At 33.4% G+C, this 23,832-nt stretch overlaps 1 protein-coding gene across 2 annotated transcripts in view; it reads right to left on the reverse strand.

Annotated features, from left to right (window-relative positions):
• The window catches only part of LRRTM4 (leucine rich repeat transmembrane neuronal 4), a 711,554-nt gene extending 688,210 nt beyond the window's left edge, over nucleotides 1–23,344 (reverse strand). Inside the window, exons 1-3 of one of the 2 annotated variants that reach the window (XM_043603822.1) lie at nucleotides 23,040–23,344; nucleotides 22,605–22,755; nucleotides 19,225–20,771 (exon numbers count right to left, since the gene is read on the reverse strand). In XM_043603822.1, the coding sequence (XP_043459757.1) occupies nucleotides 19,225–20,771; nucleotides 22,605–22,608 (1,551 nt within the window). In that variant the 5' untranslated portion in view covers nucleotides 22,609–22,755; nucleotides 23,040–23,344. Of the gene's footprint in view, nucleotides 1–19,224; nucleotides 20,772–22,604 lie in introns of both variants that reach the window. The other variant, XM_043603821.1, reaches the window with a different exon arrangement.
• Nucleotides 23,345–23,832: the final 488 nt, after the last annotated feature.

The following is a 23,832-nucleotide window of genomic DNA, read 5'->3' on the forward strand; positions in this document are numbered from 1 at the left end:
GTGGCACTATTTATAGTTAAGAAAATAGGTTGACATAGGCTAAATAATCTGCCCATATTTCCAGAGCTAAACACGGCAGGGCTAGTGTTTTAGCTGAAGTCTTTTTGACTCCAAAGTGTTTCTAAAGAAAAAAAAAAACATTTTCTTTTTAATTTCAGCCTCTCTGTGGTACCAGTCAGTCTATGGCATTTGTTCAGATTTCATTACTTGTGAGCCTATAACTCAATTGGAAAAAATCTTTCATCAGGAGTTTAACCATCTCTCTCCCATATAATAGGAGGAAACTCTACCATCCGTGAAAATTGCTTCCTCCAATAGAGCAAGTCATCTGAGAAACTATCTTCCGAAAGATTGCAGAAAATTACAGAAATGTCTCTGTCAGTCCTCAAGTTCTTCCTGAGGCTAGTTTCTTCCTATACATTTTCATTTTGTGTGTCCAAAACCTTTTATTTGCTTTTCAGTTCCCCCTTGATTCTTGCTTTGCAGATCTCCTAACATTGAACTGAGTGTAGGAACTTTACTAGTTTTTTTTTTTCCCCCTCTCCATACATGTAAGAGACAAACAAATATAGCCATAGCCTTAAATTCACTGATGCTTAACAAATCATTAAATATCCTTGGGCCTGATGGGTACTATTTGTGTTTCCCAAACCCAATTACTCAGAAATTTTGTGGGAAGTTACACATTTTTTTCTACAATGTACTAACTTCACCCACCATTGCCTTTCCTCATGCAAAATTCTCTAAATCATACTGTGTGGTATGGTCTTTCTTTGCTAGACTATTTTTACCTAAAGAAACGTGTCTGTACTTTAACCTTGGCTAAGAGTCACGATAAAGCAAAGCATAACGCTCTTATCATCAGCAAAATCCTGACACCACTTTATTAAAACCCTATACACAAACATGCCCTCAATTTTGAAGTGAGACTGAGATTACAACCAAACTCTGCATAGATTACCCCTTGCTCCCTAGATATGACATCCAACTCTTTAAGTTTTAGGATCACTAGTGAACCTTCCTAGGCTACAGAAATCCTTACCTCTCCAAGAACAGATTATTTGTACCAAATCAGTGGTTCTCAATCATGATCGATTTTGCTCACTCCCTCAGAAAGTTACTTGACAGTATCTGGAGACATTTTCAGTTGCCACAACTGGAAGATGGGGGTTGCTGCTGGTATCTAATGGAGACAGGCCAGTCATATTTCCCACAATGCTCAGAACACACCCCATCTCCCCACCACCAATTATCTGGCCTCAAATGTCAATAGTACTGACATTGAGAAACTTTTCACTACATTATTTCCTACATTAGGAGTTTCAATTTGTGAATGGAAATATGTGCATGTGAAGTAGAGCTGCCTCAGAATTTATACAACACTGAGGGAAATTTTCCTGGTTCTGGTTCTCTACACACTTACCTCAGTCTGCCCAGCTATGCTAGATGTTAACTGTGTCTCTGAGATGTAAAGAGGTAAAGACATGATGAGAATAAAGAATTCAAAAAAAGCTTCATCAGTTGCCTAATTCTGCCATAGCTTTAGTTCTTAATCCTAGCTTTGGTAAACTGGGGTGGACAACATGTAAATCACAAAGACTGCTTTCAACCCTTTAAAGCTCAGAATCAATCACTAACTAGATAACCAAAACAAAAAAAAAAAAAAAAAAAGGAAAAAGAGAAGATAAAAAAAAATGTGACCAAATCTATTTCAGCTATCCAGACGTGTTAAAATTCTGAAAGCTTCCACAGATATTCTGCAAACTGTAGGTTTCCATAGTCCCATTAATTTCTAATGCTTTATTTATACATGTTGTTTCACATAACCTCAGTTAGTTGACTCTCTTGCTCTTGAAGGCATAGGAGTCTGCCTAAGCTCCTTTAAGGGCAACCCATAGAACAAATTTAATAGAACATCTTCCTAACATTTTGCCCCAAACTCACAGGCTTATTTTGGCTTCCCTGGTCTCTCAAAAAATAGTAAGAGGTAGAGGAAACCTAACAAAAAAAAAATACTACAGAAGAAAATGATACTGCTCAGAGCACCGTGTCTAAGTCTACCTCCCCACAGTAGGAACACTCATTGGAGAAGTGCTGCCAGGCTACTTTGCTGCACCCTCTTCCCCCAGAAGAGCCTTATTATCAACTATAAACGCTTCTCAACCACTTTGAATGTTTCCTGATGTGGGTCCAAATTATCCACAATAATGTTTTTCCTCCTCAAAACTTGTGAAGGTGAGAGAGGAGAACATTGCAGAGCAATCTCAGAGGCTTCTTAACTGGTCGTCATTTTAAAAAATTGACTAATAAAATAAAGTGAAGCATGTGAAGTTTAACAACTGGCAAAGTTGAGAGATAATGGATAAAGAATATCCTATTTATCAGACCAAAGAAAATATACTGAAACAGAATCAGAATATTTTGAATTGTTTCTGATTATATATGCACATTAAAAAATACATCTGCCCAGCATATACACACAAATCTGCATTTAGATGGGTGATAGCAAAACACATAGGAGAAAATATTAAAATATAAACATTCATTATATTATTAGAAACAAAAATAATTACCACATATATGGAAATACTCTCCTGTGTGCAGAATATCTTAGTATTTTAATGTACACTTAACTCACAAATAGAAATTAGAGTTTTAGCATATCCCAAGATTATACATTCAGAATTTAAAAGATATTAATTCACTCCACATAATTTTTTAAAAAAACACAATTCCAATAAATGTATCAAAGAAATTTTATTAGACTACTGACATAATAATTCTAAAGTTCATCTCCATATCCTCAAACATCTCATTTGTCTACCAATAAGAATCATTTTAAAAAATTAAAAACAAAGAGGTAGATTTTTATTTGGTGTCATGGGGAAATGTCCAAGATATGTCACATTAAACAAAAAGTCCAAAAGCATACAAACAGTATTTAGATAAGTACAGCTAGTATAATATTAATTGAGAAGAAAAATGTAATCATTTATATATGCACAGAAAGTATCCAGAATAATACAGAGCAAAGCGTTAACAATGATTTATTTCTAGACTATGGTTCTGGAGAGGATAAAAAGCAATAGAAAACAAGATAGTGGAAAGAACCACATGTGTGTGTGTGTGTATGTGTGTGTACAGTGCCTTTTATAATTAGAAACTGGATGAAAATGATAGCAAAAAATTTTTAAATATAAATAATTTAACATAATTTAACCCATTATATTAATTAAGCAGTGTGAAAAAGGATTAAGAAAACAAAAAATTTAACACAAGAGCAAGTGTATTCATATATATTTGTATATATGGAAACATATGTGAATACATAATCCATGCAAATAACACATAAGCATATATGCATAAAACAATATATGTGTTATAAGTATTCAATGCTTTGTAAATTAACAAATACAACATTCCATAGCTGTGAGTAAATGACAAATGAGTTTGGGGAAGTGGTAACATTTTTGATAACAAAAGTTAGTTGAATTAATGACTTGCATGCAAAAAATAAAACCATGTAACTATTAGAGGAAAACAAAAATGATTATTTATTTAATATTTTCTGGAGATAACCTTTGCACCATACAAAAAAGGCAGAATCAAAAAATAAAATATAGAATTTAAATATATGAAATTATTTTTCTAATTATACAGTCAAAATTCCCACCTAAAATAATTAAAAGACAAATGAAAAGCTCTGGAAAAATCATCTGTGATGTTATAGAAGCTAAAGCATTAATCAACTAATTTAAATTCAATCAATAAAATTACGAATTGGCAAAGAACATGAACATAAAATACAGAAAGTAAACTATACACAGGCCAAACAAATGTAAAAAATTATATATGTCATTAATAAAGTGATGGATATTAAAAGAACAACAAAATACCTTTTGATCTAAATTGGAAAATATCACTGCCAATTTTAAAGTATTGAAGTGGAGAAGATGAATTTAAAATATTATAAATTTTTAATTAAGTATATTTAGATAGACATAGTACAACTGTGGCCATATTTATTCCAAATATGTTGAAACAACCACCAAAACAAAACTAGAACCCATGTACAGCAAAGTAATATATATTATCATCCACTAATTAAAATTATGCTGGAGATGAATATTTATGTGTAAATATGCTCACAATAGAGCAAATAGAAATAACAGATTATAAACAATTTGCTTCATTAATTTTATTTGTGTAACAAAAATACAGAAATATTTAGGAAAACGGTAAAAGGGTTATATGGAGGTTTCTTTCTAATTTTCGTCCTTATGTTTTGTCATATTGAACATGAATTGTATATTGGAATGACATATTAATGAAGAAAGTCAGTAAGGAAAATGTATATTAAAAAGCATACATCAAATCTATATCCTAAAGTTAATCCACAGTCTTAAATATCAAATCATGAAATAAGCTTACTAATTTTTCAGACAAAAATTTATGAAGAAACTTTTCAAAGAGAATCTAATTATTTTTAACAGTTAGGAAATAACTAAGAGATGTAAAATGATGGAATTCCATCATTTATTCTTTCAGTAAGTATTATTTCAGTAAACATATAAGACATGGGATGAGGCACTAAGATATAAAATCAAACAAAAATTGTCATATATTATCTGTCCTTGAATAGACAGAATTGGAAGATATTAACCAAGTCATTATTAAAACACTAACAAAAAATATGTGGTGATAAGCAAGAATAAAATACTATAGGTTTGACAAGGATTTCAGCAGTGGCTTCCTGAGGCATTGATGAATGAAAATTAAGGAAGTTGAGTGAGGAGTACTTAGGGCTGGGTTTATACAATGATGCTGTCAAAGAAGAAAGCATGACCAATAAAAGGGAAAAGAAAGGAGGCCAGTATAGAGCAGTGTGGAGGCCTTCGGTTGAAAGCAAGAGGAGTGTGATGTGAGAAGAATCTGTAAAGGCAGGGCCTTTCAGTGTTTTTAAGGTCATGTTAAGAGTTTTCATTTTCATTTTAAGAACAGGACTCCACTAAATTGCTTTAAATTAAGGAGAGGATGACATGATCAGCTTTCATTTTAAAAGATACACCACTGTGCAGTGTAGAGAATAAATCCAATGGAGCAACAGATCATTTAGAGAGACTAAACAGGACAAGAAAGGTGGCACTCAAGAGATACTTAAAAAGCAAAATCAGGGGCGCCTGGGTGGCTCAGTCAGTTGAGCGTCCGACTTCAGCTCAGGTCACGATCTCACGGTTCGTGAGTTTGAGCCCTGCGTCAGGCTCTGGGCTGATGGCTCAGAGCCTGGAGCCTGCTTCCGATTCTGTGTCTCCCTCTCTCTCTGCCCCTCCCCCATTCATGCTCTGTCTCTCTCTGTCTCAAAAATAAACATTAAAAAAAATTTTTAAAAAAAAGCAAAATCAACAGGACTTCATGATGGATTTTTTATGGAGTGTAATGGTGAGGATGGGGTCAAGTATGATTCCTTTGATTCTGACTTGCAGAAATGGATAGTTTCATTCACAAGACAAGGACCACTGAAAGAAAAACTGGCTTGGAAGGAAAGACCATGGTTTGGTTTGAAAATGGGTTACAGGATCATATATATGAATTCAGATGTCAAGTAGAAAATGTTTATACATGTGGGGAACTTAGAAGAGGTCAAGCAATAAATAAATAACTTTATTAGTAAAAATAATGGTAATATATGCTGTATATCTGAATGTGATCATTCAGAGAGAAAAAAACAGAGTGAAGGATGGAGAGGGAGAAAATGAATGAACACAGGGGATTGGAGAAAGTGTGAGGATGAAGCCATAAGGGAATATATTTAGTTTACAAAGAGGATATAAAAAAGGAACATTATAAAATGGAAAAGGAATGGCCCCACATAGAATTCCAAAGAGAACATCTGAAGAAGAAAAAAAAGACCAAGTGTTGAACATTAAGATATCGAGGAAAAACAGTCATCACATTTAGTGTTCATGAAGTCAGTGGCAAACTTAGCAAGAGCTGTTTTGATGGCTTCAGCTCTGATGACAGATTATAACAGGTTGGAGAACTAAATGATGAGGAAAGGCAGAGTTGGGTAGAGTCTTTTAGAAACATTTTCTGTGAAGAGGAATAAGAGCAATAGAGGAGGAAGATACCACATAAGGAGGGAATTCTACACAGTTTATTTTGAGGGGTAAGACCCCAGTGTCTTTAAAAACCTATGGCCATGATCTAGATTAGGAGTCAGTGAACTGTAAAATATGAGTTAAATCCAGCATGATGCCTGTTTTTGTAAAAAATGTTTTATTGGAACACAGATGTGACCTTCCTTTACATATTTTCTGTGGTTGTTTTCATGCTAAAATGACAGAGTTAAGTAGCTGTGACAGAGAGCATAAGGCCCACAAAGCCTAAAATATTTACTATCTGGTCCTTTACAGAAATATTTTTCTGACCCCTGATTAGAATAAAGAAATAATTTGGCCTTAACAATCAGGTAAAATTACTTAGGATGCTAGGGCGTGCTGGTGGAGGCATTCATTCAGAGGTCAGGTTATACCTTAGAAAATGGAACACTAATAGAATTCCTTATAATTTGAAGGTGATTCTCCTCCAAATTCTTTTAAAATTATTAATAAAGCTGAAAATCTTTAGCAATTAAAAAAATAAACAGAATATATAAAAATCAGATTAAATAAGTTTTATCTTTAAGGAATTGACATTCTTAAGGAAAAAGTGCATCTAGTATCTAATGATCTAATGGTTTGATTCTGGGTTATAGGAGTATAGAGTGAAAAAACTCACCTGCCTCGTTTACAATTTCTAGTACAGTGGTCCACAGAGACTGAAGGAAAAAATACATGACTAGAGAAGTTGCCTAAGCCTAAAAAATTATTACATAAAATAAAAATCATTATATATGTTAAATTTTTAATGATATTAGTATTTTTCTAGGAAACTGTAATTCAACATTCTGATTCAAGGACAGCAAAAGGTGAACAAATCTGAGTAAAATGTATAATGTTTTCTCATTATTATATCCACAAAGGGACAATACAAAGGGGTTTTCATTGGCTATTTTTCAAGTTTCAAGGAAGAGATAATACCTGTATTATTTTAACCATCTCAGAGCTAGAAAAAATATATTAATAAATATAACTCAACTTTTGATAAAGAGAGAATATTGGCCCTCCTCCCTAATTAAGAGAAATTTAAAAATTGCAAAGAAAATAAAAGTAAATTCAATCAGAGGTGATCTAAGAAGAATGTTATGAAAAAAACTACCATAATTAATTCCAGAAATGTAAATAACATTTTAAAGTAGGAAATAAAATATAATTCATAAAATCAATAAAAGTGAGAGGGAAAGATATGCCGTACAAAGAGAAAAAAAAACACAATTCCAAAAAGTCATTTAGTAAAATTGAATGTCCATCCTGATAAATACGTATTTTGTAATGATACTATAGGTATAATGATGTGATAAATAATTTTTACCTAAAACAAAGTATTGCATCTGCTATTGTAAACACAAGCACTGAGCCCAGTATTAACGCCTACTAGTGAAAGTAAACAATACATTTTTGTAGAATAGACAAGTGAATGAATATAGAGTTGATAAAATGGACAAAAACAGAAAAGGCAGTCCCATCAAAATAAGGAACAAAAATATTGCTTAAAATCACTGTAATTGTTTGATATTATTCTAGAAGATTTAGTCAATACAAATAGAAAACAAAGAAATGTTAACTATGAGAAAATTAACAATTTTGTATTTTATAAACTTATTTTTGAACTAGAAATTTCAAAAAGAAATCAACTTAGTCTCCTGAAATTAATTGATTTTGTAAATATGTTGATAATAATTTTTATGCATCTATACACTTAGGATCTTATATATGCATTAGAAATTTAAAATAAAGCAAATCAACTCATCATTATTGGGGACACAAAAGACAGGTAATGCAAATTGAGTTCTATGCCATTTTTATGCTATCCATAACATTTCCTTTGACAAGTGTAGAGATTTCAATTATTTCCAATTTGATTCATAGATCCACATAATGACAGTCAAAATACTGTGTGTGTGTGCGTGTGCACATGTGCATGCATGTGTGTGTGTGTGTGTGTGTGTGTGTGTGTGTGTGTGTGTGTGTGTTCCAGAAGGAGAAGATTAAAAAGAGGGAGAAGGAGGAAGAGACACATGCAAAATTTTATTTCAAATGAAAATAGCAAGAAATAACCAAGACAGTTTTTAAAAATCTATATGGAATTTAGAAGAAGACACCTTTATAATCTAAAATGTATCTTAAAACCATATTAAGGTAAAAATATGTTTTTGATACAAGAATAGAGAATAGATCCATGGCAAAATCTAGAAACCAGACATGAATATATAGTTTTACATTAATGTGATGTGAAACACAGTGACAAAATCATAATTCTTTAATGAGGAAAAAACAAGTTCAGACTATATTTCACATTATATTCTAATAGATATTTTAGGTAGATTAAAGAATTAAATATAAAAATATACCTACAGAGGAAATGATCAAAACATAGTGAATATTTACCTACATAAAGGATGGGAAAGGCCTTTCTAAAAATAAAAGCAATGTAAGAGAACATAATGAAAACTACTGTTGACCTCATGGACTATTCATACATCCTATTTCAAAATAAGAAATCCAATAACACAATACTGCACACAAAAAAAATCCTAATGCACTAAGTTAAAAATGTAAATATTAAACACCAAAATATAATGTGTCAATTTGTTTAATAAAAGATAATAAATAATGTTGGTGTATATGTAGGGAAAATGTTAAATCTTATACAATGGATGTGTTAACACAAATAGGTATATTTTTTGAGGGAATAGTGTAGTAGGATGAATTAAGGAGTTTAAAGTTTTCATTCTTTTGGCTATGTATTTTCTCTTCAAGGAATTTACCTAAAGGAAGAGGTCACTGAAGAACTATCCTAACAGTGAAACGACTCAGCATAAATGTCCAACAAAAAAGAAGGTGTAAGTAAATGAGTTTCAAAATACAGTATTTTTAAAAGTGATTCTATCCATCACAAAATCTGAACTTTAAAGTAACATATATCTATACATAGTTTTCAATAACAAATTAACTTTATGAACTCTCACATACATTACCTGTGCACATAATAGAAGTGAAATAGCAAAATTTTTAGTGTTATCACTGCATAGTGAAAATTGTTGACAACTGTTTTATTTTTGTAAATAACCTGTTTTCAACATTTTCTAAAGAAGCATTCATGTATAACTAGAAAATAATGGAAAATAAATAAAATACATCAGGTGTACAAAACTGTACCTGTTCATATTTCAAAGCAATATTTATCTAATAATTGGTATCTATAAAATAGAAATATTCTGAGAGAGCATTGATTACATAATATATTTGCACATGTAATTAGTCACCATGTTCCAATAAATTTTCAGTACGAAATGCAATGTGAAAGAGAATGGATAGTATTGTCTATCTAGGCCATGATCTTTGACAATCTTCATGTTTTGGTGGAGAGTTGTATATACATTTTCAAGAAAGATGGTATGCCAAAATTAAAGGAGCATAAAGTTGGAATACTGATTTAAACTAATTTCTTATCATCCAGTCATTTGAGAAAACACAGACCATGAGTGGACAGAAAGTCAAGAGAGATTAATATTTGTAAAATATTAAAAATTTATATTTATGATAGCATTCTTTCATCTTTCAGTTTTCAAGATTGGCATCTAAGCAGTGATGCTCAAAAATAAAAACAATAAAAAAATCTGGTCAGAGTTCTCTAGACTACCTGGCAACTGGGGAGGGAAGTTTGGGAAGAGTAAGGTCAGGGCTAATGACTCTCTGGTCACTCTTTGCTGCAGGTCAAAATCACAGTGGGAATAGCTACCATATAACTGGCATTCCTATTTCAATGGGAAAGATGCAATCCCCAGGTGGTATGGGCCTGTCAGCACTTAATTGCCAAAGACAAGATAGACGTAGTTACCGTAAGAGACAGTAAAGTCAAAGCAGCAATCAAATAATTTGACTCAAGAGACCCATGGTGTGGTCTTTTTGATCATGGTGTCCCTAGGAAAAAAGTACATGAGTACTAATTCTTACTTGATCTGTATAAGTAGGCCAGATCTAGGTCAAGTGAACAGAAGTATACCATGAATCACCAAAATAGAGTGTCAGGGCACCATAATCAATTCCCAGACTTGAGTCAATTTAAGACCAAGAAACATTTGAATGAAAGGTCAGATCCCACTGAGGAAAAGACAGAGCTACAGTGTCAAATGTATACTCTTAATCTTTTTTCCATCCTTTCCCAAAGGGACATATAGCTATTTACCAAAGTGTGCATTGGGTTAAGTGATATAATCAGGTTTGGGGGCTTACTGGACATTGACTTGGAAGTGACACTAATTCCTGCATCCCCTAAACATCACTGTGGTCCCAGAGTTAGATTAGGGGCTCATGGTGATCGATGGAATTTTAGCTCAGGTCCATTTCATAGTGGGTCTAGTAGGTCCAGTGGGTCCATGGCCCCATTCTATAGTTATGTGCCTAGTTCCAGAATACATCATTGGAAGAGACACTTAATGACTGGAAGAATCCTCATTTTGAAATAATACTGCCTTTGCAATCACAAGGAAAATAACTTATCGTCTTCTCCAGAAAAGATAATTTTTTTTCTTTTGTCTGTAGGGTATTTTTTTTGTTGTTAAGGACCTGTACTAGTAGTGCCCTCTATTTCACAGCATACAACATTATCACAGGAGGTATTCCATGGGGAAACTTAAAATATAAATATACTTCACATTAAAATATATTACAAGGATGGGGACAAAAATAGGATGTAAGAATCTATTTATGCAAAAATAAGAGCTCATATTATCCTCAACCAAAATAAATACTTATACACATCAGAGCATTAAATATTATATTTTTGCTAGAGAAATACCAGTTTTTAAAAATACATATTAACTTGTTATTCATAAACAATTTGGAGAAATGAAAACTGCCTCCACTTATTAAGAAAATGAACTGAAGGGTAAACTCGATCAGAATGGAAATTTGTAAGTTGTTTCTATAACCCATTTCTTCCTTAGAGTTAATACTAATAAAAGAAGTATAAGTGCTACTGTCTTTGAAACATGAATAAAACGTTCAGCCAAGGGAGTATTTTACAAATCCTGAGGTATTATTTATATATTAGCGTGTCTGGTACCCAAACTAAATTACAGCTCAGACAAGGGACTGAAAGGTCAGGTTTATTATTCACTTTAGTAAAAATGTAACCACAACACTTGTTTCTACATCAGGGAGTATTATAACCATCATTATAACTAATAATAACAATGAAAATAATACAGCTACAATGTATTTTGCATTTTTCAGTAGACAGTAGGGCTTATGGCTAATAATCATTTATATTTACACTGAAGCTTTTTATGGAGGAGTTCAGAGTGGTTTTTGAATAGTAGCTCATTAATCATTTCAACAAGTTAGTTGGAAAGTTATTATCCCAGTTCAATAGATGGAAAAATTATATCACAGAAAGGTCAGATACATATTTACTTGTCCAATATTACAGAAGTAAAGTGAGTGAGTTTCAAGTCTCTCAGGCCTTTTTTTCACCCTTTGATCTAACCACTGGACCAATGCAATTTTGGTTCATACTATGGTTTGACCATCAACCTAAAGTACTTGAAGGCTGACCTTTCTGCTATCACTTTTACAGACCTATAAACACAGAAGAAAATAACAATTTTTCATCTGTGGAGATCATACTAAAAAAGACTCAGACACAATTAATTTCTATTTCTTTCTTTTTTAAGTCTTATTAGAAACATACAACAATGTTGGTGTCAATTTAAAATTGTAAATACCAAAAACTTAATAGTGTAATGCATCATAATTAAATTTATGCTGAAACAGACAAGCAATATTTTCAGGGCTTCATGTGAACATAAATGTATTTAATAAGAGTTACTTAAAGGACACAAGAAATCAACTTTTTATAATTCTCACCCCCCACAAATAATTAGATCACTAGGAAAAAATGAAAGAACATATGTTTCAGTAAATGTGACTTGAGGGACGAGGGAGGAATTAAAAACAAGCACAGAATTTAAATTCAAATACTGTTTCTTATTTGTCTTAATAACCAGTGTAATTTCAATGCCTTATCTGATATTTAAAGATAGCAAAACAAAATTGTTATCCTTAAAATGAAAATATACCGTGAATATGAATTAAATAGATTATTGAATTTCTAAAATAGAATAATTTCAATTATTTTTCCTCTGTCTATATCATTTGCTACTCCAAAATTAGTGTCTATAAAGTTTTGCATTAACCTTGAAAATGATCCGAAAACGGAATAAATTCATAACCCTGCACATTCCTTTTTAGAAGGACCTATTTGCTTATGAGATCCTAAAAAAGAGTGAGTTTTCTTAAACAAATCTATAATCACTGTAGCTTGTCTGCTTTGAATATTTATATATACTATAAAGTTTTTTTTTTTAAGTTTTAAACTCAATAAGATTTGAAGATTTCAACCACTGGAATAGTAAGTAAAAATGACAATTATAAATGAAATTTTGTTTGAATATTATAGTTACTGCATTTATCTTAAATATTTCCTTCAAAACCAATGTGATAAAAATGTTTAATGTGCCTTATTTCCTTCTACTAGAAGAATTTACGTTAAAAAATCATTAAAGAAAAAAAAAAGATGGCCATTCTTGCTAGGTTTAATGATTCTATCTGTACCCTTCTGAGGTCTGAGAATTGAGTAAACATATAAAAAACTGAAGTAAAGAAGAGAACTTTCCAAGAGATGGTGGTATGGACATTCCAAAATTCAGAAAACAATCATGCTAAAATTGAGACAGTGACAGAAGACACAAAATTATCTCAATGTCTTTACATTTTTTAATATCCCCCAAATATTTACTTTTGAGGCAATTCATGTGAATTGGACAAGTCAGTAAAGAACAGGGTTTATTAAAAGGTGTAATATATATTACTTTAATATCTGCAATATACATTTTAGCATTTTAGAAATATTTATATGAAATATGTGGGTGTTTAATTTCAATGGTTATTTAAATACACTTTTATTTCAAGGTTACTTTTGTACTTATATGTAAGAATACCATTTATATAATATTAAATATAAAAGTCTCACTTCCATGTACAAACAATAATGCTTAATATCATAATCGTATTTAGTATGCATGTATTTACTACTCATATGATACCCAGGCATTAATCTTTGTTCAATGTTTCCCTCTCAGTTAAACTTATTAATAATTTTTGGACATGATTTTTTTCTGATTTTTAAAAAATATTTTCATGATGACCTTAACCTTTTATTAATGCATACAAGCTTTGCTGTCCTTCCATTCCCAAACCTTAGGTTTACAAGTATTATATAATATCTGACATAAGTCAAACATCTTACTCTTAAAAAACAATTTTCCCACATCTACATTTGTTTAAACCTTAATTTCTCTTAACAATGAAAGCACTATTTTCTGAACTATTTAGCAGGAGTATGAATCATAGCCTTTGCATATATTGAGGAGTTTCAAACATACTTGAAGCAGTTTATTTAAAAGCCAGTGATTTTGATGCCACAGGAAATTGTGTGCTTCGCAACTTTCCTTAATGTACAGTTAAATTTTTAATGGCTTATGGAGTGCCTAAGAAAAATACCCTCATAATTTCTCTTTCATTTTAAGAATATTGAGATTTTATTAAATTGACCTCACGGATGATGCTTCTTTCGGTACTATAAAAAGCAATTTTAATTTTTAAAATATATTTAACGTCACTTTCATGCTCTTCACTGCTCCAAAGACACACCAATTTTTCAAAACTCCCAGTGTCTGATGATATACAGGTTGCCAGTGTACCACTTTGATTTACTGATTCAGGAAACTCTAGAGACCTGAAAATTTTGATGAGTCACCACATCCTCAATGCTAATATTACCAAGCAACTTCCAATGCATAAAGTTATCTATAAATGTAATTCCTGAGAACTAGGATGACTAGATTTTATACAATATTAAAAAAATCCCAAGAAGAAAAACTCTGAAATCATATGAATATTACTGAGGTGTCTCAAAAGATGTACATTCCTAAGACCACAGTCAGACGTTTTCAGCTTGGAATCTTATTAAAACTTTGTCCATGAGGTGCTAATAAAAACTTATTCTAAAAAAGGTAATTGGACCCTTTATCCTCAGTTTAAAATCTCTCCTAAATTAATCATGTCAGGCATTTTTGGAAGCTGTCATTCCTCACCATTGCCATTTGCAGATTCTACTAAAAACTCTTTTCACATTGATTTTAATTGAATCAAATTCAGACAACAGATATTTTTAATAAACAGTCATATTTAAATGCTTTCAAAATAACCAGTTACTTGCCAGAATTTGAAAGATACATAAATCTGCGTGTGTGCTTGCATGCATGTTATGTGTACCCATGCGTGTGTGTTACATATGTTCTCCTCAAGCATAAAGGAAATTATAATGTTCCTCACCTGAGCATGCCATTTGTTTTTTTGTTTTTTTTTTTAACTCAAAATTTCTTTCATTTCTCATTGACAATGAATACCAATAGCTCACTTTTCCTCTAGATCCCATCTGGCTTTTGCAGTCCTGGGAATGCCCACAGAGTTTACAAAGTTTACTAGCCTGAGCAAAGCTTTGAATTGGGATATATTGTGCTCATCGCATATACTCATTTAGTGATGGGTCACAGAGAAACTAGTGACAAGCCCAAAGTCACACCAAAAACGGCAATGTGTAGTTTAAATTCTTTTTGAAAGAAAGAGAACATTAAGAAAGACAGTATCTAGACAGGAGATACCTACAATTTTAGAGAGTTTTAAACATTTACCTTAAGAAGTATGTTCCTAACAAATTCTGATAACTAGAACCCAAGTTTCTTTCAAATGTCCAAAATACAGAAGAATTTTAATGGAAATATTCTGTCTCTCTGTACATGAACACATACACATGCATATATACAAACACATACACACACACACACACATACACACATTGATATAATTTAAGTAGCTTTACAAAGTTTCAATTATAACATTCTGACATAGCACAGTGGGAGTCAGCCCCCAAATGAAGTTTATTTTCTACAGTTTTGTATTGGTAAGGTGTAAATTAAACTCAAGGATATTGGACTTCCATCACTTAGAAATCCTCTTTGAACATATTATGCTTTTTAGTTCTCATAAATTTACTTAGTATCTTTAAAATGTCAATATCTAAAGTATAGAAAGAAGTTAATAATCCCTCCTAAATCAATAGTTTGGACCTGACATAATATATTCAATAAATATAAACTGTTAGAAATGGTCTATACCACCCACTGCATAGCAGTGAAAGAAATAAAGTAAGCCCAATTGCAACCATTATATTTTACTTGATTTTGAAGAGTTATAACTAAAATATCAAATATCTGGAAAATACATATCTAGTGTCACCTATAGTCTCATTTTCCTAATGGCAGCACTCTTAGCATTATGGGATCATTAAACTTTATATTTCAATTAGTTAACTTTTAAAATACTTGGAATGGAGAATTTCTTTAGAGACCGCTTTCATTTATTCATTCATGTTAAGGTTTTACCAATTTCATTTTTTTTTTTAATTCACAAGACAAACTTGAAGTGTTCTCTCTTCTCCCATACTCACAATAGTTTTATAAAGGTCCTTGCTAATTTCAGTTAATACAACATATCCTAGAAAAAAACAGGTGTTCAAAATTGTTCTGTATAATTATCAAGTAAAATTTTGGTATGCAAAATAAAGTACCTTCATAATTCTTGTAATATTTTTAATGAGATAAAGCTATGCAAAGCACTACAAACTATTTTCAAAAGTACCTATTTGCAATTTTCTCTTTTAATAACACCTTACTAAGCTTCAGGCAAAGCTGTATCCTTCTGGCTTGAAGTACTCCTTTCAGAGCACATATTGAGGAGAGACAAATTAAATGATTCAGTTCAACCAAGCACACTGCTCCACTCAAAGTATGATGATTGAGATGTATGTATCTATTAGAATTGTGCCATATATCATATTAATTATTCACTACTATCTACTCTATTCTTCTTTTATAGATATAAGAGAGTTTTACTGCCTAAGGTATTATAATATCCTTCTTCAATGTATTAAGCTAGAATGTGCACGTGGACTTTTCAAAAATTAAAACTTATAAAGAATAGAGCCAAAGTTATTCACTTATTGAACTGCATGCTATATTTTATATTTGTATGTTAACTCAGAGACACCATTCTAATCAGAGATCTTAATATTTTTATTTTCTTCTTAAAAGAAATAGACAAAACGGATATTTGAACTATATTTAGATCACAATAACTAAATATAACAGGTGTATAAGTGGAAGTTTCAATTTAATGCAGTTTGTTTTCAAGGCACTTAGTGCTAAGTTTTCTAGTAAGTATTTATGGCTTTATTGGGTAGAGTTTGGTGTTCTGAATTAAAAAAAAGACTACCTCACAAAATTGTATTGTAAATATATTGATTCTTTATTTTTCTAAGCTATTGATATGTGAGGTTTATAAAAGCAACAGCAGACTATAACTCGGCACACCTCTATAGTCCTAAAAGAATTGGACAAATCACTCCTCTCTCTTGGCTTCATTCTGTAGAGAAATTTTCTCAAACAGGAGAAATTTTACTCCATAGTGACAAAGACATAAGGGGAAATTATGGTTCTCACCACACTTTCTAAGAATTTGCTTTTTCTCATTTCTTATAACTGTTCTCATTTCTTATAACTTATTTCTACAACTGTAGTAGACTGACTATCCTGTCAAAAGGGGGGAGTGGTGGCTGAAATGTTTGTATGTGTTTGTGTTGGAAAACAGGTTAATATTCACTCAAATGCAGCTTCATTAGACCCTGTGAGTTAATGGTCTTAAATGTATAACCTACCATTTCCCATGTTTTAGGGCACGGAGAGTTTGATCTACTTCAGCAGAGTTGCCACTTCAACTTTCTTCATTACAACACTTAATTATGTACTTCATTATTTAATATGTCTTAACACCACATTCAACTCCAACAGTGCCACTGCAATTTCATGACCGTAAACTCCCCTCTACCTAATACACATAGTATCAAAATGTGATTTGAAACACTCATGTTTTTATGGAATAAAACATGTTTTTATTTCGTTCTAATCATGGTAAAGTCAAGGGTCTTTAAAAGAATAATCTCTGGAATTTAAGAACTCAGGAAAAGCTTTAGAAATCACTATACTCAAGTCCTAGTTCTTTAAGAATCTTTCTTCTTTCTTGGTGATTATAATAAATAAAAATCACCTCTCTACTACAAAAGTCCAGAGAAAATGAATGAATGGACTTGGATTCTCCTTTCTCTTTTGTACTACTATGCTTTAAGAGGATCTCAAAATACAAAGAGAATCTAGAATAAAAGAGGATGAACTTGTTTTACTAATATTCGTGTACACTGTATAAATGTCAGCCTGCAATAAAATCATCAAGTCTTGTTAGGACTCATATAAAATATCTTATTCTCCTTAATTTTTAAGGTTAATTGTTTAGGCAGGTTTCTTTCAGGGATGTTTTACTGGGATTACTATTCTTATTTTCAATCATACACAAAAAGGAGAAAATGAACTCTGTGAAAAATAGTTCAGTATTCCAAATTCTACTCAGTTGGAGAATATTTCAAACTCAGTGCTTTGTCTGAAAACGTTTCCCTCAGCATCTGCCTTTAGAACTATGGAAACTTTGGGTATATATTATCATAGAGCAAACTATTTGTTCCAACTGTTATAACTAGTAATAAAAAGGGGAAAATACTCATTAAATACTCATTAAAACTTTCCTTTGAACAACAAATCATCTAAAATTAGATATTAAGACAACATTGTGCCAGAACTTACTTTCTCTCTTTGCTACTCTATTCCAGCAACAAGGCCTTGGCAGTCATGATCTTTGTACTTTTTGATCAACTTTACCAAGCAAAGAATAATTTGCATCCAGTACTACTTATCAACAAGTTGGAAACCTGTGACTATTTTCTATACATAAGCAAGTTACTGTAAGTAATCTTTAAAATTAAATAATCAGAAACTGGATCCAAACTTCAATCTCATGAAAATGAAAATAAGGTAACATGGAATGCCTTCATTTGAAGCTAATGTTACAATAAGGGAAAATACCCAGAACTCAAATCTCTCTCTTTTTATTTGTAAATATTTGCATCACTTAGTTTTGGATAAGTTTCACAAGAATATACATGATTTTTGTTGGGGATGACAGCAACATTGACAAACAGTCCCTGTTATGCCTGTCATTATATTATTGCTAAATCATCCACAATATCAGGACCTGATTTTAGTTACCAGGGACATAGCCAAAACATGGAACTTAAGTTTCATTCTGATTACATACAAATAGCCAGCACTTAAGAAAACCTATGAAAAGTGATCTATGTCCAGTAATTTAAAAAAAAAAAAAAAAGGAAGGCAGGAAGGAAGGAAAGAAGAAAGAAAAACATCTTTAAAAGCCTAATACAATTACACAGTAGGCCTCTGACATTCTCTATGCTGGTATAATAACTAAATGGCAAATAACACGGAAAGTTATCCCTGTGAGATCCCTGTTGCATGCTTTAATTATAACTAAAAATTTACAACAAAACCAACCCTTGGGTAAATTGCTCTTTGGTTTAAATCTTCATTACCTCCTGGAATTTTGGTAAAATCACTTTGTTTTTAAATTAAGCTGGTCTCTCCTTCTTTACTCCATTACAGAAGTCAAACAACAAGAACCAGACGTTAATTTTAGAATGAAAAAGTTTTGTGTGTATGTGTGTTTGTAAGTCCAACCTCTGTATACAAACTGTTAAAAAAAAAAAAAAAAAACAGATGTTTTAACATAGTGCTTTATTCCAACTTAATCTCATCCTTGAATGAACTTCCTTCAAGTTTCAACCATTTAAAAAAAAATAAAGAAAACAGTCAATTTCCTGGTGGTTGTAATTTAATTAAGTAACCTTTCACACTGAGCAAAAACCCAAAAGCAAAAGGGTCATTAATCTTTCTAGTGATTAGAGACACCTCTAGGGCTTCAAACATTTACCTCTCCTTCCCCGCAGCAGAAATGCTTTTAGGAGGATCATGGTTCATACCTCGCATTCCCTGGAGCCAGAGATGGTATATGTGCAGGGCCCAGATCCATTAACGGATATATCCATGGTCTCAGAGTTTGTAGGCTTGTAGTCCACATAATACTCCTGTAAAGGGGAATTCATTTGTCTTTCAGACTCTCTGGTCTTTTTCCGCCGCCGCTTCATAAGAGAATGTTGCTGAAGTTGTTTCATGCTGGCTGGGTAGCGTTTCCAAGACACATAGATTACCAAGAGGATCATGGCCACTGAGAGAAACAGAGCCACACTCCCTGCAATAATTTTGTGAAAGGAAACATGCTCATACTCTTGCTCTGTGCCAGGAATCTGAAACCCTGGGGAAGGGCTTGGTGTTTCAAGGGTGGGCTGGGTGGGGTCAGATTTGGAAAATGTAGGTTTAGGGATAATCAGAGGCTTCTGGGGTGTTTGGGGTACCAGGTGTGATTTTTCTGTGTTGACCACCTGAACTTCAGAGCAGATATTATAGGTTTCCACTGCATCACTAACCTTCTCCCCCTGGATATGCTTAGGTCCTGCACATATCATGGTGCTTTCCTTATTTCCTTTGAAATTCTTAAGCCAATAAAATAGAGGACAAATGCTCCGACTGCATTCCCACATATTTCCAGACAAAGTGATGGATATTAATGATATCCACGCATTGACAGTTTCCTGTGAGATGTTGGTAAGCTTGTTGGAATCCAAATTCAATTTTTGCAAATTGGGTAGACATTTAAATGTGCCCGGCTCAATTCCTTGGATGTCATTCCCTGATAAATCCAAGTTGTGTAAGGAACTCCAAGTCCATGTCAAGCCTTGGCTAATGGAACGAATCCTGTTCCACTGTAAGTAAATTGAGCGGAGATTGAAGAGACGTGGAAAATGAGCAAAATTGATCTTGGAAAACTGATTGTGCTCCAAGTGGAGCTCCTTCAACTTCAAGAGGCCAGCAAAAGCATTTCGGGACAAGCTTCGAAGACGATTATAACCCAAATCCAGAAAGTCAAGATTTCGACAGTCTTGAAACACTCTTATCGGCACAGTCTTTAATGAGTTAGATCTCAAGTGCAAAATGATGAGTTTCCGAAGACCTTTAAATTGTTCCGATTGCAATGTCTGAAGTTTATTGTAGGAGAGATCCAGATTGCGGAGATTGGGAACTGGGTGAAATGTTTTATTGTGCAGATAGGTAATTTTGTTGGAGCTTAGAATTAATTCTTTCAGTCTACGGATCCCTTGAAAGGCATCTTCATCCACTGAGCTAATGTAATTATGGTCAAGATAAAGCCATATAAGCTGGTTAAGGCCAGCAAACTGATTGGATTTGAGTTTCTGAATGCTGTTGAACCTTAATGATAAGCCTTGTGACCCTCCAGAAATGTTCTCAGGGATATCTGCGAAAGCATGAGACTCACAGTATACAATTTTGCCATCACATCTGCAGTTCTTTGGGCAAGCTCTCTGAGCCCCCGTGAGCATAACAAGCAGCAGTGTAGGAAGTAGCACTAGCACCACACGCATGCCTCTCAGCTGCGTAATTAAACGGAAACCTACAATATTAAAAAGAAGACAAATGCACATTGTAAAGCTATTAATATAAATCACCGCCAGCTTACCGATATCAGGGGCATTCCATCTAGTGCAGTCATGGGACAGTTGATTTAAGAACAATGTATTCAACATCTGAAGTCTTATTTTCTTCAGTGTTGCATGTTTGCTATTCAGGTTTCCTTCTTTCTTCCTTGATTTTCAAATCACCACAGTGCCGTGGAACTAAGAAAATCTTTCCCGAGTTTCAGGAGTTCATACAGTCATCAACACTGAAAAGCACACAGCCTGTCTTATCACTTAACGCCAACATTTTAATAACAATAACATTTGGGTAGTCATTCTGTTGAACATCAGCACCAAAATGAAGAGTACCGAGTCTTCCGGTAATGGCAAAACTGTGACTTAGAAAACCCTGTACTTGGACATCTTTCCTAGTTGAGCAAACAGACTTTGATTTCACAAAAGAGGTTCAGTAAGCTGTCAAGGTAACCCAAGTTTGCCCTGCCTGAAACTGTATCCTTATTGCATAATGGAATAACAATACATGAGCTCTGAACAACTGGCATTGGGACTAGTATGGGCAACCAGTGAAGCATGGTATGAAGACTATTAACAGTGTGAGGTACTCTCAACGTGTTAATAAGCATATATGCTCTCAGCATTCAGGAGGACCTGCCTACTGTGGCTCTCTTGCCCAGCAATAGATACATCAGCCCAGAGCCCTAACTACTGATAACACAGAACATGTCAAAGTTAAGATTATCAAATTCTTATTAAATATTTGCATAAAATGAAAAATAATTTTGTGTAGTATTAGTTTTGCTGTTATTTTTAACATAGTTGCTTTTGCAAATTTGGGGAAAAAACAAGAAGAGAAGCAATAGACTACTACCCCCCATTTCCAAACCGACCTGCTCAAATTTCTCAGACTTTTTTTTTCCTCCCCTACCTCCATTAACTTCCAAAAACCTGCAAAGTTGCAATGTATTGGCACTTGTGCTGCATTTCCAAGTCATAGCATGTTAAGGGACTTCTTTCCTCTGTCAACAGTAGATTTATTATTTCTTAGCGGTAAGGGGGGGGGGAACCCTATGTGCTGCAGTTTCTTTATTTATCTTAAATATTCATATTTTAAGCAAGAGGCAATCAGCCAAACCTCTAATTAAAAAGCTCTCCTTCCTTCACTCAACCAGGTTTTTGTTTTGTTTTGTTTTGTTTTAATTTGAAACCCGATCTTGCTCTCTGTCCTTTTGCCAGTTACAATCTCATTGAAATACATTCCAGCTCTTCCAGACAGGGGAAAGGGGGGAAAAAAGCCAGTCACACTTGAAAAAATAAGACTGGCAAATGACTGCTGGAAATTTGGAAGCTGTGTTTAGGATACAGCTTCAAAGATAAAACAAACCCTTGAGCGACCTCTGATAAAGTAACGACCCCACCCCTACACACACACAGTAAAGTGTTAACATTCTTCCTGACCGCGACCAGAAATACAAGCGTGGTTAATATTATCAAGAAATAGAAGCAAACACAATATTTATCTCAGGCTCAATTCCCAAGCTGTAGAAACGCATACAGAAGAGACAGTCTTAAAGATATTTCTCTAGAGTCTGTTTGAGTCCGTGTTATGCATTTACAGATTTAAAAAGAAAAAACTACTAAAAGGAAAATGATCTAAAAATATAATAGCAACTATACTGAGTCAACTGGCAAACTCAGAGGCTGCTGCTTTTTGCCTGTTTCCCCGTCTTTTATCAGCTAATGCCACGACTGAGAATAGGAAGCCAAGAGGATCAGCTTTGCTAAGAAGGAAACAACAAAAGTTCACTTACCCATCCTTTGTCATCCAAAAACGGTTCCCCCCTCTCTCAGCTTTCTTCTTATTTGGTCTCTCGTGCTGAAACCACCACCACCTTCATGACACAGTGCGGCTGTCATTCACACCATTCTGATCCCGCATGTGAGCTAGTAGCCCCATACAAACTTCCCCCGAGAGGACAGGCAAAAAATATATATACATATATGAAAAAAAAATCAGCATGGGGTGGGATTGGGGGGGGGGGGCAGGGAAAAGGAAGCCCGTGGGGGGGGGGAGGGGGAGGGCCTCTAAGCTCTGAGGACCATTGTGTAATTCACCAGAGACCCATCAGCAGTAATTGGCAATCTGTGCAAAAAAGCTACAGCCCATTTCGAAGGTAACCAACTTCTCTGTAAAAAGAGAGGTGAAAAAAAAAAAAAGGAAAAAAAAAAGAAAATCTTCAGAATACCTGGCATTCCTTATTGTGCTGGCTTTTGCCATTCCCAGATAAAGCAATTCATCCTCTGGATTTTCAGTTCTTGAAGCAAGTAGGCCTCCTGTGCTGTATGAGACCCCAGTTTAAAAGCTATGCAGGCTAGGTTTATCCATTTAGCTGGTCAGGTTTAAAGTGTTTTGTAGCTGTGCTGAGAGGCAGCCCTTGTCTAATTCAGAAGGCTTTCCAGAGACTGATGATGCTCAGAGCTTGTTGGTGCTAATGCTTGAGTTTGTGATACACTGAGTGCCCTCCGCTGGAGAAAACAGATTGCACATTAAAGACGGGAACAAGTGAGCCTGTCAGTGGTGTGCAGCCTTCCCTCTCTCAGAAAGGGAAATTAAAGGCACAGGATCACTTTTTTTTTTCTCTCCAATAATATATATATATTATGAAAGGGTTATGCCAAGGATTCCATTCAGTGATATTAACTAATAAGTAAAATACTGGCTAAATATTACCCAATTAGCAGTTTTTAAAAGTTCCCTGGGCCTTTTTTTTTCTTTGCACAGATCACAGATTTATTATCTTTTTTCAGTAGAAATCATTTGAGCTTTTTTGTTGTTATTGCTGTCAGTTTATTTATTTATATTTTTTAAGCAAGTCACAGAGAGAAGCAATCTTAAGGGAAAAATATGAGATCACTTTTAAAGATAGTTACTTAAAATTTTTAGATCTAATTTTTAAATTCCCAACTTTTGATCATTAAATACACTATGCAATTTTGCACATCTTATTAAACAGTCTGGATCATTACTTTCTTGAAGTG

Source organism: Prionailurus bengalensis, chromosome A3 (genome assembly GCF_016509475.1).
Source record: "Prionailurus bengalensis isolate Pbe53 chromosome A3, Fcat_Pben_1.1_paternal_pri, whole genome shotgun sequence".
Taxonomy (NCBI): domain Eukaryota; kingdom Metazoa; phylum Chordata; class Mammalia; order Carnivora; family Felidae; genus Prionailurus; species Prionailurus bengalensis.